General features: G+C 40.4%; 1 protein-coding gene across 1 annotated transcript; it reads right to left on the bottom strand.

The window, feature by feature from the left end:
- Positions 1–8042: 8042 nt before the first annotated feature.
- On the bottom strand, positions 8043–17738 carry LOC146689389 (acyl-coenzyme A thioesterase 1-like). The gene is made up of 10 exons (XM_085435782.1): positions 17546–17738; positions 16814–16913; positions 14346–14530; positions 13729–13889; positions 12584–12703; positions 12369–12454; positions 12207–12300; positions 12015–12095; positions 11714–11855; positions 8043–9626 (listed from the first exon to the last, which is right to left on the bottom strand). Exons 1-10 carry the CDS (start codon positions 17736–17738, stop codon positions 9502–9504), a joined length of 1287 nt encoding a protein of 428 aa, XP_085291908.1. The 3' UTR covers positions 8043–9501.
- Positions 17739–17743: the final 5 nt, after the last annotated feature.

The raw sequence follows: 17743 nt of genomic DNA, 5'->3' as shown, positions 1-17743 counted from the left end.
TTCTCTGGATTTAACACCAACTTAAGTTGAGTTAAATGGGACTGAACTACATCAAAGGCAGACTGCAGAAATTGCAGGGTTTGTTCTACTGAAGGGGATAAACAATAAATAATTGTATCATCTGCATAAAGATGAAATGCTGCATTTGACAAATTATCACAAAGGTTGTTTATGTAAAGAGAAAATAGCAATGGCCCTAATATGGAGCCCTGTGGAACTCCTTTGGATACTGGGAGAAAAGAGGAAGAAGACCCAGCAGCATGGACACACTGTTTTCTTGCTGACAAGTAATTTGAAAACCAACTTACAGCATTTACAGATAGACCAATATTGTGTAGTCTATTTAATAAAATAGCATGGTCAACTGTATCAAAAGCCTTTGACAAGTCAAGAAAAAGAGCAGCACAGTATTTTTTGCAGTCCATTGAATCAATGATGTCATTAACCACTTTAACAGCAGCAGTTATTGTGCTGTGTTGTTTTCTGAATCCTGACTGATGTTGGGAAAGAACTGAATTTTTGTCCAAAAAGTCTTTCAGTTGTTCACTAATGAACTTTTCTAGAACGTTTGCTAGAACACACAATTTAGATATGAGCCTGTAGTTATTAACTGAAGGATCACCTCCTTTCAGCAAAGGGAGAACATAGGCAGATTTCCATATTACAGGGATCTCACTGTTCGAGAGGCTAAGATTAAAAATGTAAGTTATTGGTTCTGCTATAAAATCTGCAGCCAACTTAAGAAAATAGGGATCAAGTTGATCTGGTCCTGCAGATTTATTTAGATCCAACAGATTTAAAGCCCTGTGGACCTCAAAAACATTTAGCGGAGAAAAACTGAAGGGTTGGACCACAGATTCAGTTTGAGCGGTTGCAGAGAGAGCCTCTTGTTGATTAAGCTGTTTTAAATCTGGATATAAATAAATATCAAATAGAGATCCTGAAGAAACAAAAAGTTCATTAAAGCAGTTTAGAATGTCACATTTCTCTGTTAAAGTGCAGCAGTGTTTTACAACAAAAGTTGGCATTTCATTTGTAGTTATGTCCCAATAAGAAGATTTTATTATTTTCCAGAATCTTTTAGGATCGTTCAAATGTTTAGTAGTTTTTGAAAGATAGAATTCTGATTTGGCCTTTTTAATTAAGGAAGTTGAACGGTTTCTGAGCTGTCTAAAGATCAGCCAATCCGCTTCGGATGTAGTTTTTCTGGCCTGCCCAGGCAGCATCCCTTTTTTTGAGTAGACTGGAGAGCTGAGGAGAAAACCAAGGGTTGTTTCTACATTTTACTCTACATTTGCGCATGGGGGCATGTTTATTTATAACTTTGATAAAAGTGTCATAAAAATAATTCCATGCCAGCTCAAGATCAGTTATCAGGTAGATTCTATTCCAGTTATAGTCCCATAAATTATGAAAGAAAGCTTGCTCACAGAAATGCTTAAAATCTCGTTTAAAAACTATTTGTGGCCTTGATTTTGGGAGCACTGCTGACGTCGACTGAGAAAATTGTCAGGTGGTGGAAGGAATACTTCGAGGACCTCCTTAATCCCACTGACACGTCTTCCGAGAAGGAAGCAGAGTCTGGGGATGAGGGGAATGACCCGCCAATTTCCGGGGGCGAGGTCACTGAGGCAGTTAAACAACTCCTTGGTGGCAGAGCCCCTGGTGTTGATGAGGTCCGCCCCGAGTTCCTGAAGGCTCTGGACGTTGTAGGGCTGTCCTGGTTGACACGCCTCTGCAATGTTGCGTGGAGATCAGGGGCAGTACCTGTGGACTGGCAGACCGGGGTGGTGGTCCCCATCTTTAAGAAGGGGGACCGGAGGGTGTGTTCCAACTACAGGGGGATCACACTCCTCAGCCTCCCTGGGAAAGTCTATGCCAGGGTGCTGGAAAGGAGAGTTCGTCCGTTAGTTGAACCTCGGATACAGGAGGAACAATGCGGTTTGCGTCCTGGTCGCGGAACACTGGACCAGCTCTTTATCCTCTCCAGGATACTTGAGGGTGCATGGGAGTTTGCCCAACCAGTCTACATGTGTTTTGTGGACTTGGAGAAGGCATTTGACCGTGTCCCTCGGGGTGTCCTGTGGGAGGTGTTGCGGGAATATGGGGTCTGGCCCATTGCTACGGGCCATTCAATCCCTATACAACCGTTGCAAGAGCTTGGTTCGCATTGCCGGCAGTAAGTCGGACTCGTTCCCGGTGGGTGATGGGCTCCGCCAGGGCTGCCCTTTGTCTCCGGTTCTGTTCATAATTTTTATGGACAGAATTTCTAGGCGCAGCCAAGTGGCGGAGGGCTTTCGCTTTGGTGGCGTCAGAATCTCATCTCTGATTTTTGCAGATGATGTGGTTCTGTTGGCTTCATCGGGTGAGGGCCTCCAGCTCGCACTGGAGCGGTTCGCAGCCGAGTGCGAAGCAGCGGGAATGAGGATCAGCACCTCCAAATCTGAGGCCATGGTTCTCAGCCAGAAAAGGGTGGAGTGCCCACTCCGGGTCGGGGATGAGTTCCTGCCCCAAGTGGAGGAGTTCAAGTATCTCAGGGTCTTGTTCGCGAGTGATGGGAGAAGGGAGCCGGAGATCGACAGACGGATTGGGGCTGCAGCTGCAGTAATGCGGACGCTGCACCGGTCCGTCGTGGTGAAGAGGGAGCTGAGTGTAAAAGCGAAGCTCTCAATTTACCGGTCGATCTACGTCCCTACCCTCACCTATGGCCACGAGCTGTGGGTAGTGACCGAAAGAACGAGATCGCGGATACAAGCGGCAGAAATGAGCTTCCTCCGAAGGGTGGCTGGCCTCTCCCTTAGAGATAGGGTGAGAAGTTCGGCCATCCGGGAGGGGCTCAGAGTAGAGCAGCTGCTGCTCCACATCGAAAGGAGCCAGCTGAGGTGGTTCGGGCATCTGACAAGGATGCCCCCTGGGCACCTCCTGGGTGAGGTGTTCCAGGCATGTCCCACCGGGAGGAGGCCCCGGGGCAGACCCAGGACACGCTGGAGAGATTATATCTCTCGGCTGGCCTGGGAACGCCTTGGTATTCCCCCGGATAAGCTGGAGGAGGTGGCTGGGGAGAGGGAGGTCTGGGCCTCTTTGCTTAGGCTGCTGCCCCCGCGACCCGGCCCCGGATAAAGCGGATGAAGATGGATGGATGGATGGATGGATGGATGGATTTTGGGAGCTTTGATTGTCTGAATACAGCTACCACACAGTGGTCACTGATATCATTTGCGAAAACCCCAGTGTGAGAATATTTATACGGCATATTAGTTAAAAATAAATCAATAAGTGATGACTTTTCTGGGCATTTAAGATTTGGACGAGTTGTGCTGTAAATTAGTTGTGTGAGATTATATGAATCACAGATGGATTTAAAACTGTGTGAGGCAGAGGACAACCAGTCCCAGGTGAAATCTCCGGCCAGCACAATTTCATTAAAATCTAAAGTAGATAGTTTTTCACTAAGTGAAAAGTTGGAGCTTGAGCGCAAGAAGTTCAGACTGTTTACAAACAGATACGATGAATCGACAGTAACATGGAATTTGCTTTTTACATAAATTGCAACACCGCCACCCTTTCTGGGGCGGTCGCAACGGAAAAGATTATAGCCTGTTATTGCAATGTCTTTGTCAGTAATCGATTTTGTAAGACAGGTTTCTGATAATATAAGAATATCGGTATCTAACTCTTTCATCCAAATTTTCACAAAATCAAGTTTGGGAAGAAGACTTCTGACATTTAAATGAGTGACACCAAGACCTGTTCGAGTTTTAAAATCACAAGGAGTACTTAAGCATTTGCAATCTGGACCGGGATTAGGTTGCACATTTCCAGATAAAAGACTTCTAGCGACTTTTAGGACAGCCAATAGCGATTTTCCTTACTGAGGAGTTGGCAACACTGGAAATTCAGTGGCGAACCGTCCTACCTTTGTGAATATAAGCTACAAACATACTCTGACGGGTAAAATTAATTGCCTTTGTAAATGTGACGTACAAGCATACTTTAACAGCTATATTTAGGTATCAAATCGTCCTACCTTTGTTAATATGAGCTAGAGCAGGGGTGTCAAACTCCAGGCCTCGAGGGCCGGTGTCCTGCAGGTTTTAGATGTGTCCTAATCCAACACAGCTGATTTAAATGACTAAAAGACCTCCTCAACATGTTTTAAGTTCTCCAGAGGCCTGGTAATGAACTAATCATGTGATTCAGGTGTGTTGACCCAGGGTGAGATCTAAAGCCTGCAGGACACCGGCCCTTGAGGCCTGGAGTTTGACACCCCTGAGCTAGAAGCATAATTTTACAGCTAGAATTCAGTGGCAAATCATCTTACCTTTGTTAATAAGAGCTAGAAAAATACTCTGATGGGTAAAATTACGTGCCAAACCATGCTACCTTTGACAATGTGACCTACAAGCATACTTATATAAATGAAGTGGCAAACCGTCCTGGCTTTATGAATGTGAGCTACAAGCCTACTCTGATGGGCAAAGTTAAGTGGCAAACCGTCATACCTACTTACATTTGTGCTGGAATTACTCTGTGACAGCAGAAATGTGCATAAACTACTTACGGTAGGCCGTTTTGCCAAAGTAGGACGTTTTGTCAGAACAGGTTTGATGACTTCTAGGACACGTGACAGGGAAAATGTTTCAACAGTCACTGGATTAGTGCTTCTCAATCATTTTCTGTTACTTTTAGATAACTGGCGCCCCCTAATTCTAGCATAGAGGCTCAAAATGGCCCTGAATTCCCTCATAGATGAAACACAATCAGGTTTTATGCCTAAAAGATAACAAACAATAAAAGACTATTACTAGACATTCTAGATTATTCTGAACTATAAAGTCTATACAGTCTATAAAGAAATGGTAATAGCTCAGTGAAACTAAGCGGTGGAACTTGTCCTAGATTAGATTTGATCTGTCAAGAGGCATTCGACAAGGATGCCTTGCCTCTTTCTAACTCTTTTTACGAGTTGCCCAATTCTTAGCAGACCATATTAGATCCAGTAAAATTCAAAGTATTTCTCTGCTGGACAGAAATCTGATCATCACTCAACTGGCTGATGATACTCCTCTTTTTCTGAAGAAACCAAACCAAATTTCTGCAGCTCTGGAATCTGTAAAAGTCTTCTCTAGAGCTTCTGGCTTAGATCTGAATATTAACAAGTGTGAAATTAGGAATGTTCCAGTACATCTATTTGTAATATACAAATTAAAAATGAAGTGCTATACTTAGGAATAATAATTACCAAGGATCAACAAAAAAGAGCATCCATAAATCTGGAACCCATCATCCAGAAAACTCAAAGTAGACTAAACCAGTGGATCCCTCCTTAAAAGGAAGAGTTCTGATTACCAAAGTGGAGGGAACATTACGATTAACATATGCAGCTCTGCCTCTCCATGTGGAGAAAAAACTTTTAAATGACACTGACAAGATGCTCTTTACCTTTGTGTGGAGAAATAGGACTCATTATTTAAGAAAACCTGTTTTCATGAATGGATATGATAAAGGTGGTCTACATTTTATAGATATTAGCTATTTAAATAATACATTTAAGATGAATTCGCTACAATATTTACAAAAATAGCCCAACTCCAATTAGAATGTTATTCCCCTCCCCTCCATTGTTGATATCTAAACAATATGCAATTATGACATTGATAAAATCACAATTAAGATATTTGCTTTTCCTCACCAGGCCTTTTTGTCATGGAATCTCATCTATAAACATAATTTGTGTAACAATAAGGACATTTTATACAGACACAAATCCCTCTTTTTGGAATACTGGTTTCTTGATAATATTACACATGTGGCTCAGTTATTTAATGAAATGGTAAACTCCTCTCATAGGATAACAAAACAAGTTTCATTTAAATTAATTCATAACATTTATCTGGCTAAAGTCTATATCCAGAAACGCTTCAGAAAACCCCAAAACAATTAAAACTGTAGAAGCCTGCATTAGGGTCAACCTCTTTCTGTAGTTTCTTATTGCCCCTTAGTGCTTAAACAATCCTGTTCTAAACTGCTATCTGTATATAATGAATTTTAAAGTACTTAAAAAAAAAGAAGTTATTTTCTGTTACGCTCCGCTTAGGAAGAAGAAAACTATAAACAGATTTGACTACAAAATTATTATTATAAGTACATCTCTGCATAACATTGTATCTTTATTAACATTAAAGAAAACAAAAACAAAAACTTAAAAGAAAGAAAAACTTTATTAATGCTGGTTTACTGAAGTAGCTTTCACAAAGAGGGATGATTGTGGGCAATATTCGGCATGTTTTTGCTGAAAAAACTCAAGTGGCTTATCAGCGTCACTGGGGTGTAGTGTCTGTAAGTGACACCTTTATTTATTTGGCTTTATGCTGTCTGCTGCAAACATTTTGAGACACAATAGAAACGGGAGGTTAATACGTGCAGATCCTGAAGGCTGCTCCAGAAATGATCATGTTTTAAATATTTGTTCACTTCTTTCCCAAGTCTATTGTAGGTTTGAGTGTTTACTAAAATAAAAATAAAAGCATCCTAACCTGTTTGTTTTTATTCAAGAAGCAGTATAGCTCTATACCATTTTTATTAAGAGAGATTAAACTTGTTATTCTGTCATGTAGTGATTGTGCTGACCTGTATGAAGCTTAGGGGCGATCGTCGCTCAAGAGTTGGGAGTTCGCCTTGTAATCGGAAGGTTGCCGGTTTGAGCCCCGGCTTGGACAGTCTCGGTCGTTGTGTCCTTGGGCAAGACACTTCACCCATTGCCTACTGGTGGTGGTCAGAGGGCTCGGTGGCGCCAGTGTTCGGCAGCCTCGCCTCTGTCAGTGCGCCCCAGGGTGGCTGTGGCTACAATGTAGCTTGCCATCACCAGTGTGTGAATGGGTGGATGACTGGATGTGTAAAGCGCTTTAGGTTCCTTAGGGACTAGTAAAGCGCTATACAAATACAGGCCATTTACCATTTATTAGACATTATAAACAGATAACATGTAAAAGCAAATTTTGCCAACTGAAAATATTAATCACAGTTAAATTAAGGGGGGATGGCAGTAAAATCTCTGGAGTTGTGATGTCATCAAGTACACTGCCTTCCAATTGTAGAATGATTGGGCTGCTTTCTCGGGAAGTCTGGACTCCCGTTTGAAGTTCAGAAGTACAGACTAGTGAAAACACGGGTACAGACTTGCATACTTGAGTACCGAGAAACGTCCCGGGGCTGTGAGCTTGGTACACTCTGTCAGCTGACTGTTAGCAAAGCTAGCGACTGAAAACATCAGAGCACTACAAACATGTTCTATGTTGACAACCTGCCCTAATAAAACTTACATTTTAGACACCACCACTAGTGCTGCTTGTGTTTTGAAATGCATTCTGGGATACCTGGCTGCCCCAAGTCCACACTACCACGAGGTCATAGCAATTGATTATCTAGACTTTGACGAGTGAGGCTGACAGATAAAATAAATTCAAGAACATAGCGGCAGGGTCAGAAGTGCAAAATGATAAATAAATACATCATTAAACAATTAAATGTTTCAATAATTAATAAAAATGTAAAATAAAGAATCAATGTGTTATTTATTAAATACGTAATGAATTGTGTCATTAATTACATTAAATTTGAATAAATAATTTATTAAATGTTTTAAATAAAATGAATGGGCATTTAATTATTGAAATATTCATTTAAATATAATTTTAATTAATTAATGAAACAATTATTTAATGGCGTATTTAATTAATTCATTTTGACACTCCGGGCCCTCCATATTTAAACTGTAATCACATTTTATAAAATAAATGTAATTTCACTGGTGTTGAATTAACATTTCTCAGTATTCTGAGAGGCTGATGAGTTACTTGGCATTTGTATATCAAGGAACATGACATTAGTGAAAGCTTTCACTGGAAGTCAGTTCCTGGTGTCAAGATCGAGGGCCAAGCCAGCCCCCAGGTTGTTGTTTTTTTTGGTGTTATTTGAGTATATAAGTATACACAAAGAGACATTGAGGCCTGTATTAAAAATAAAAAACACCTCTGAGTGAATGAAGCTTCAAGATCAACAAACACTGTTTAATGCATAATAACAACTAAAACATTTAACAGCATCTAAATGTTGCTGTTAATTGCGACTAAGCGCCTTGAGGCGACTTTTGTTGTGATTTGGCGCTATATAAATAAAATTGAATTGAATTGAATCTACTGAGGGAGACAGTACATAATATGTCAATAAGCACATCCACCATCTGGATTACTGTCAACAGGGAGTTTTTCCTCCTCACTGTCGCCCAGTGCTTGCTCACACAGGATAGTTTGATAGCTGGGGTTTTCTCTCTAATACTGTATGATGGGTTTGTAGCATAAACCTATTCGCTGGAACGTTGAGGACAATTCAACTACACAGCAAAAAGCATTAAACACCAAGTAGGCAAAGTTCTTCGTGTTACTCATGCATGAGGGAGACAACCACGACAAGCGCCGTTCCTTCGCTTGACCCCAGTCGCTCTTGTCCGCTCCCCCATAACACTGCTTTTATTGGGGTTACATGAATATACATAGGTTCATTAACATATTACGTCTACATACAAACAAAGAGTACCTTGCCTGTGTGTGTGTGTGTGTGTGTGTGTGTGTGTGTGTGTGGGGTCAGAGTGTGACCCCATAAATGACTTCTCTAAACCTGCTGGTCTGGAAGTCCAGCAGTTCATCTAAACAAAAGGCACTTAGCCTAAAACAGATATAGCTACGTTTATCCTACCATAAAACAATAAGACAAGGTACGACCTCTCCCATGCTCCCAGAGTGCTCTCTAATGCACACAAAGTTTGCAGACTATTAAGGATCAAACCTCTACCAATCTAAAACTAATTATAAAACTCTAAGCATAAATGACAATCAGCAATACAAAACCTAACACTGTAGGTTGTTGATCTTACAGAACAAAACACAGATGAGACTCGTTATTTGCCACTTGAATTATAAAATGTCTAATCCATGGAATTCGAAAAAATCCAAATTAAAAATATATTCTAACTTTTGTCGTGTTTTCCTATGTTGTCAAATATGTCAAATCTGGGCATCAGTGATGCTATTGTAACATATTAGAGCATGATTTGAATTGCATTGCCGGGGGAAACCAAAACTCAACCATAACAATTTAACCCAAAAACATCATAATTTTTTATAAATCTAACCAAACAGGTTTTCTATTGGGAAGCAAGTGAGCTATTTTTAGTTAACAGGGAAAATTATAGATATCTGTAAAAATCTGTAACATACATTGTCTAACAAATTTATGGGTGCTACCCCTCAGCTGGCTTCCAGAAGTTAGCCAATCAGAGGAAAGTGGGCCTTTAACAAAGGGGCCTCAAATGGGCTAAATTAGTTTTTAGATACAAATCAAGAAAAACAGTTTGGTTGATGTCCCACCATAAAAATTTGAATTCATGGATGGTTGAAAAAGGCACATGATGTATTTATTTTTTGAGCAGCATCATGCACCTTTTCATATCTTTGCTTTGAGACATGGGCCACAGTACAGGTGAAACTGCAGAAAGCTCAAAATCTTCCTCCAGGAGTCCTCCTGAGCATCAGAGTGAGGTTTGGTCTTTCCTCCCCACAGTAGTAGCACTGCAACACACACACACACACACACACACACACACACACACACACACACACACACACACACACACACACACACACACACACACACACACACACACACGTCAAACTACAAATAAAGAACGGTCCATTGTCAGCCTGACGTTTTCTGCAGCAAACTGGACTTATCGAAGGAAGGACCAGCAGTACCGTTGCACTTTTTTCTTAAGTCAAATGTGTGTTTGTAAGCGAATCAGTAATGATGTCATTAGCTAGCTAGCTAAGATGAGTAGTCAGTGCTCAGGCTTTTACCTTAACCGATTAGATTTGTTTACGTATTCTACTCTCCGTGTTCAGAATGATGCCTTACGTGTTGATTCGTTATTTTCACTGAATGGTCATCTGTCCGACAGTGTGTCATATGGTTTGATTTATTAAAGATGCTGGAATAAAAAGGTCTCCATCTTGTGCAAATGCATATATCTATCAAAATTACATTCATACAACAATGAAATTGTTTTGGTTTGTTTTTTTAAAAAAAGGGAAAAAAAAGATCTGTGTTTTTGTAACATAAAATCAGGAATCCGCCCACATTAACTGGTGATAATCAGTTTCACAATATTCAGCACAAAATAAGCAAGTATGCCTCATTTCCTCAGCACAAATCTGTTGGAGTTTGTGTTTACCCTGACTGATGCGATTTAACATATTTAAAAGGAGGGATCAATGGACAGAGTACTTTATTGGCACACGTTTTGTTTTAATGAGCACTTGGGCTCTTTGCATTCAATACAGAGTTAATGACGCACATGGACTGGTACCCGTGTACCTCAGTAATATAGTCCTGCAACCGATCTGCTCAAATGACCAAATATCCTCCCCTCACGATGTGACGAGTGGTGTGACTGTAGTGACAGTCAAAGGCAGTCAGTGAAGATTGTGACAAACACAGAGGAGATCATTAAATAATCAATCGGGTGTTTCTTTATCTCCATTTTAAGACAATGCCCAGCACAAAGTCCTCTAAACAACCTAAGCCACACGTCTTACTTTGAAAAATAGAGCATTAGAAACAGATTATTACAGCCTGGCTCTTTCAGCTTACAGCCTGTTTCTATGCTGCTTGGTGTCCATTACTCGCTCGTTTTAAATCTCGTTTATCAATTTTAAATGACATCAGTCGCTCTGAGGATAAACACAAGCTCCACAAGATTTGCGCTGAGGAAACGAGGTCGATTTGTCTGTGAAGGTTCTCATTCATCCAGGTCATTGTACTCTAAGAAGTTTGGAAAGAAAAGCAGATTTCTTTAAGTTTCTTGAAGACGCTTCACCTCTCACCCGAGAAGCTTCTTCAGTTCTAAGATCAGAGAGTCCCAGGTATCTTTGCAGACCTCTGTTTAAAAAGCACCATCCACTCAAAGGTTAATATTATACTAGATAACATATAAATTATTGCCTATGTTGAACAGTTCCCATGTCAGCTGTCAGAGGTAAGTAAAAAAAAACCTAAGAGCAGAACTTCCGATCAGTGTGTGAGGACTGGCAAGATTTATTTATTATTTTAGATTTGAGGGATAAACTTTGATAGTTTGAGATGATGCTTTTCTCTTTGTGATTACAGGAGCTGCCCTCAGATTCAGACCTCAACACCACCCAGTGATACCCTATATGTTCCCTCTTAATGCTGAATACACTTATTTAATCTTGGAGGTTTTTGTACCAACTCCAAAGTTAACTGATGACAAAGTACAAAGGCTATAAAGCTGCAGCTGTTTTACTGAAAAAAAAGTTAAAAAGACAAAAGGTCAGAGTGATTAAACATCCCTGTAACTGGTGTCACTAAGTAGGAGCATAAAATACCCGTGGTCTCCACCTGTAAAGCCATTCCTGTTTGTCTCATTGTTGCTTGTCTAGTACACCGTTCTTCATTTAGTCTTTAATTACCACTTAACTGATCAGGTCAATATCCCAAAAGTTTGACTTGATGCTATACTCTCTTTTTTGAGCAGTGTATTATAGTACTTGATGAAGTTTTGTTATTATGACCAGAATCTGTAAGAAGGTAAGAAACAGGATGTGAGGCCAAAGCCTTTGTACAGGTGTGGGAATCTGACCTTTTTCTTTACTGCTGTGTATGACAAAGGTCGTAGCCCTAAAATGAGGTGAGAACGGTGGCTCAATCAGGTGTCCGGTGTCCGGATATGCTAATCTGCTCAACAGGTGTTCCTTTCCAGCTTCACGCATCAACCTGGCTACCTGAGGGTCAGAGGTCAACCTTAAATTAACTGTATGTTAATGTTCACATTCATATTTGTTCAATGTTCACAATACTCAAACAAGAACTGCCAACTTTCCAGTATTCTTGACATCCATCACTCTCATAAACAGCATTTGTGTGAGTGTGTGTGACCTCACATCCTCCGCCGTCTCCACTGTGGGCCAGTTCTGATCATCACAGCCGTTAACCAGCAATGTCGGGCAGTTAATTCTGCCTACCTGTCAACAAAAAACACCTTTACAACAATGTTACAAATAATAAAACAGGTCCAGCACTGACTTGTATTGGTATTTAACATGCAGGTGTTTGCAGTATATTCCAGCACTCACTTCGGCAATGTTTGAGGGGTCAGTGATGAACTCCAGACCAACATCTTTCCAGATCACTTGGTTGTCCTCATTCACACGCGCCTTGTAAAGCTGCCTGTCATAACATATTAGTAATTACGAAACAGCAATAATAATTTAATGGACCGACAAACACGGACCCACCTGGTTACTCCTTCAAACCTGGATGCGACTGTGCTCCCCTGTGCTGGATAATAGTGGTTGGAGCTGATACAAACAATACAACAAGGCTGGAATGAAATGACAAATTATGAAATTTGATTTATACCTCAGTTGGAGTAAGAAAGAGGTCAGTGGGTTAAGGTCTACTTTAAAGGTAAAAGAAGAGGAAATTGAAGTCATTTCCCTCGCACTCTGACCTTGATAATGGTGCTGTAGGCTGCCAAGGTGACAGCAACAAGTGAACCGAGAGAAAGACCAAAAATTCCAACTCTGTCTGACATCACTTGAGGATGGTCCTTAATAATATTAAACGCCGTCTGAAGAGATCAGAATATTAGAATATTAAATAATAAGTACAGATGTAATGAGGAGTTTACAAACACTCATCATGGACATGAATGTCAGAGTAATTTTGGGCTTTTAATGAATTCTTTGAACTGTTCTTTTGCCAGAGTTGAATCATTGTACAACATGCGTGACTTTAAACAATAATAAATGGGTGCACAAGTTGGGTTTTCTATACATACATACACTTACTTCAATCTTTTTAAGTGGACCTGAAAGTTCTCGAGTGTCCTTTAACTTGACAAAGTCAAGACCTTTTAACTTCTCGTAAGTTATCATGATTAACTACAACTGATAGTTTATCTTTGCAGCCTAAAACGGATTTGTTTGACAGCACTCACTGAATTGACCAATACTGGAAAGAATGGGTCCAAGTCCAACAAATGAAATTTGCAGCTGCCCACATGAACAAGACAAATGCCTTCTGGAGAAAAGTCTAATGGTCAGAGGGGACAATGGGAATTTTCTGACCACTCTTTCAGAAGCACATTTGTGAGGTCAAACACTGATGTTGGACAAGAAGGCTTGGCTCACAGTTTTCGCTCCGATTCATTCCAGGGGTGTTCTTTCAGGTTGAGGCCAGGACTCTGTGCAGGCCAGTCCAGTTCTTCTATGTCTTTATGGACCTTACTTTGTGCACTGGTGCACAGTCACGTAGGATCAAGAAGGGGCCATCCCCTCTCTGCAGAAAGTTGGCAACCTTGGTGCCACAGCATCTGCTGACCCCACTCTGTGATTTCATGAGGCCTGCCACTTTATGGCTAAGTTGCGGTTGTTGAGTGTGAAATATTTAAGTAGCAAGGAAATTTCACAACTGGACTTGTGATATCCTATAATGGTACCATGCTGGAATTCACTGAGATCCTAAGAGCAACCCATTTTCTTTTATTAATTAAGCAGTGTGCATGCCTAGCTGGTTGATTTTATACACCTGTGGCCATGAAAGTGATTGGAACGCCTTAATTCATAATTTTGGATGGTGACCTGTCACACAAACCTCAAAGTATTTCAATTCCAAATTTTCAGACTCCTGGTCAAATCCGAGGTAATCCAGCGCCAAAGAAACATAACCGTGAGACGCGAGCAAGGCAGCACGATACTCCAGCAGCCCTCCACCACCTCCCCACATATCCAGCAGCCCAGGAAACGGTCCAGGACCTGAAGTCAGACAAACAGGACAAAATTACTTTGGTTCAAGTCATCCTTGTGAGCTAAAAACTCGGACATCAGGTGGATTTTTTTCCTACTCTTGGATCTGTATATTGTCAGAAAGAGAGGAATTCACTAATATGGTCACACCAGGCACACAAGCCCTGCCCGCATGTTTCAATGCCACAGCATTTAGATCAGCTTGAAGCTTGAAGCCCGAGCTTTTGCTTTTTTTTTTTTTACATGTTACTTGTACACAGGCTGATTTTTATTTATTTTTTTATTTATTTTTTTACCTTTAGCCATGTTTAATATGAGAATATATTTTAAGGAAAAGCAGAACGGATTTTTTAAATTTACATTTCACCATTATGAAAGAAAAACCCCAGCCACTCTGAAAAAATAAAATCAACAAAATACGTATTTAAGAGAATAAAAGTGTCATTACAGGTGCTGTAGGTGTACCTGGAGGTATAAACAGAGTCCCTTGCACTCCTTGCTCATTATTAGTGATCCTCTGGATGCCAGGGGCCATGTACCATCTCTCTGTGAGGACTGAGGCTAGAGGGGCCTGGTCCCTGAAGCCCTCGTGTCCACTGTGGACCGAGATGGTGACCAGCATGGGTGTGCACACATTCATCTTCCTTAACCTGGCCAATAATGACATGAGTTACCTGACAGATTAAACAAAAAGTAGCCTACACAAGCAAAAGTTAGTTATGGAGTTCAACAGGGTTCTGTAGTAGGACCAATACTATTTACTTTAGAGGTCTGTGTATGTTCTCTGTCATCCAGATCATGGTAATCTAAGGAGTTTGGGAAGAAAAGCAGCTGAACTTCTTTAGGTGTGCTGAAGATGTTTCACCTCTCATCCATGAAGCTTCTTCAGTTCTAAGATCAAATGGTGGTGAGTATTAAGCCCTAGGGAAGATACAACGGATAATAATTTGCCATCTCTGGACTGTGCTCTTTTCATTTCAAGCTCCTTAGATTATTTACATAATACTTGCTTCCCTTAGGCAATACTATCACAAAGCATGGCATTATTGTGATTGCTATGGAGAGAGCCACCTGCTGTGGAACTCTGTGTGTGAGGAAGACTCGTCATTTATAAGAACTACCAAGGATCCCTGAAGATTTAACTGTATTAGCTTCTTGTTCCTGTGACATTTAGAGTTGTTTAAAATCCTTCTCTTCATATATTAAGTCCTGAATGATCAGGCCCCATCATATCTTAGACCTTACTACATGGACATCTTCAGATGTCCCTTCCCATTGATTTTTTTGTTTGTAGTAATAATCCATCCACAACTCGAGGTTAGTCATTAATATACTGCTGCATAGGCTGGGCTGTGGTTACATCGTAAGGCTTTAAAAACTGAGCATTAAAATGAACAGTGGTAACAAAAACTGAGAGGCTGAAAGTGATCACTGACTTTTTTTAGGGGCTTGTTCAGATTAAATAGAAGAAGATACAAAACATTAAAACATGTTAAAAACACTACAGCCTTAATAAACGCAGAGTAATTTGGACCTGGAAGCAGGGTTCATACGTCATCACTTAAGAACAAGATAACAAAACAAACAAAGTAGCTGACTTGCTGTCGAATGGATTGAGTGAGGCCACAATGCTAAATCAATGGACTGTCAAGAGGTATTGCATCAGCAATTAGTCATTTTCTGACAGAGCACGGCAGCCACAGAGACAGGGGAGGTGCAGCAGATCGCCATGGAACTTTTGATAAGTTCACTCACGCCACAATAACTGGATTGCCAGAAGTGGGGACTGTTTTCACATTGATTAGATTTACACTCTAAATGCTTCCTTTAGGCAGTATCATTAGAAGGCGTAGCATGCATTTTTCCTGCTATGCAGATGACCCACAACTTTATCCATCGATGAAGCCAGATAACACACTACGACTGCAACGATTAGTTGCGATAATAGATTATGTTGACTATAAAAATTTGTTGATGCGTTATATTTTCAAATCGGGTAAATGTGTTTTTGTAACTGCAATACACTCCAGGAAGCTATGGGGGAAGTATTCCCTATATCATATGCCAAGACTGCACTCAATACTAACAAAGAGCGAAGTGCAAGCAGCAAAACAGTTCAGTTTTGTTAGCTAATGAGTGAAATGTGATAGTAAACCATTAAACAGGAGTAACTACACTGTCTTACAGCTCATAGGCTCTTGCATGTCTCAAATAGCTGAAGTCATTACCGAGAGCATCTTCAGCATGGTTATCAGCAGCTGGGAACATCATCTCAAAAGCAAGCGTCACTCCAGAGCATATACTGCAATCGTGAATTCATGAACTGAATTATCTGGAAACTTTTTATTTTGGACCGGAAAATAAAATCTTTTTTATTTAATTTGAAGCTTTAACTGAACTTATGTGCAGAACCCATTTAGGTTCCATTTAGCATTTTTATTTTTTAAATACTTCTAGCACTTTAATCTTTATTACCTAACATTTGTATTTATTTCGTTTTTAATCTGAGAGTCCTGTTGAATAATGTTAAAAATACGTTTGATTATTTTCAAATTCATATGAGTGATTGTTTTAATTTGCTGTGGGATGAGACAACAGGGTGATATTCACAAATGGGCAGTCTTAAGCAGGTGAGGTACTGGAGCCTAGAACAGGAGGTTTGCCCACAAGAAAAGGTGATAAGAGTTATTGAAATAATTGTTGACTAATCGATTAATCAGAGAAAAATTGGCAGATTAGTCGTCAAATTTCTATCTAGATATGTAACACATCTGGACAGAAGTATGTCCAGACTACCTTTGCTGTTTGGGATTTAATGCAGACCGATGATGTCACTGGGGAAAAAGCCTGGAGTACAAATTTTGAGTAATTAGTAATTAAAAGTCATTTATAGAGCCATGCTACGAGATTTACTAGAAGATTGAATGTGTTACCTGAGGCCTGGGCGGCTGCCCGGGACGGGCCGCATGCTCCACAGCAAACCCATGGGCTCTTTTCCTGTGTATGTGCCTCCGTAACTTAAGTCTTCTGATACTGCAAAGGGGGGGGGGGGGGGGGGGGGGGGAGCAATTTATTTTTCGCTTTATTTGCTTTATTAAAAGTGAGATAACATTTTATTATGTCATTTACAGTTCAATAGAACATGTGCAACAAAAACATCAAAAGTAAAACACCTTTTTCAACAACACTCGCTGATTTTAGTTAAAAATTTAAAAAAAAATGTAATAAAAGTAATAGTAATACCAAAAGTAAGACCAAAAAGTATTTGGTTGAATTTAAAGATTATGTAGAGGAAAAAAAACCAAACAAAAATCCCACTGGAGTACATCTGTTGCATTATGTCAGACTCTGGGACACAGGAAGCCTTCAGCTGGACTACCTGTGCAACCTAAATGAGCTGCAGGTATCCATCTCCAGATTACCTGTCATCACTTTGATTTACACCAAAGGAGCTGGAATGGATTCAATGCTTCCTGCTTCATAAACGGCAAACTAAATATGACTTTGATTATAGCAATTATGTGTGAATGTACAAATATAATTTTTAACGTCAGCTTCTTATGCATCTGTTCAATGGTTTACTTTATTATTCTTTTCAGGTACTTGGGTTTTTTTTTTTTTTGTATTGGTAAGTTTAAAAAAAAAAGGAAAACAAATAAGCCCACCTGACACGACGCCACTGTGGTCACTGACGTAGTGCCCGTAAGCCTCCCAGTCGTGCTTGTCCTCGGAGTTATGGAGGGAGCGGACGGTTACCGGATATCCCGGAGGAAGATTCTCCACCAACACTTTAAACTTCTCATCAACCAGAGCCCGACTCGGGGTGACGGAGAGGATCGGAGGAACGACCTGGGTCATGGCTG

The sequence above is a fragment of the Copadichromis virginalis genome, linkage group LG17, assembly GCF_057382275.1.
Source record: "Copadichromis virginalis isolate Kocher_CV1m ecotype Utaka linkage group LG17, C_Virginalis_male_GT1.1, whole genome shotgun sequence".
In the NCBI taxonomy this organism is placed as follows: domain Eukaryota; kingdom Metazoa; phylum Chordata; class Actinopteri; order Cichliformes; family Cichlidae; genus Copadichromis; species Copadichromis virginalis.
Note: the sequence above shows the minus strand (reverse complement) of the source record. Positions and strands in the feature narration are given on the sequence as shown.

Bases quoted from the DNA above. Each gene is read 5' to 3' on its own strand.
- LOC146689389 (XM_085435782.1), bottom strand. From the start codon at position 17,738: ATGACCCAGGTCGTTCCTCCGATCCTCTCCGTCACCCCGAGTCGGGCT. The intron at 13,890-14,345 runs GTACACCTACAG...GTCTGACTTCAG, and splicing joins GACTCTGTTTATACCTCCAG to GTCCTGGACCGTTTCCTGGG. The intron at 12,704-13,728 runs GTTTGTGTGACA...TGATCTCTTCAG, and splicing joins TGGAATTGAAATACTTTGAG to ACGGCGTTTAATATTATTAA.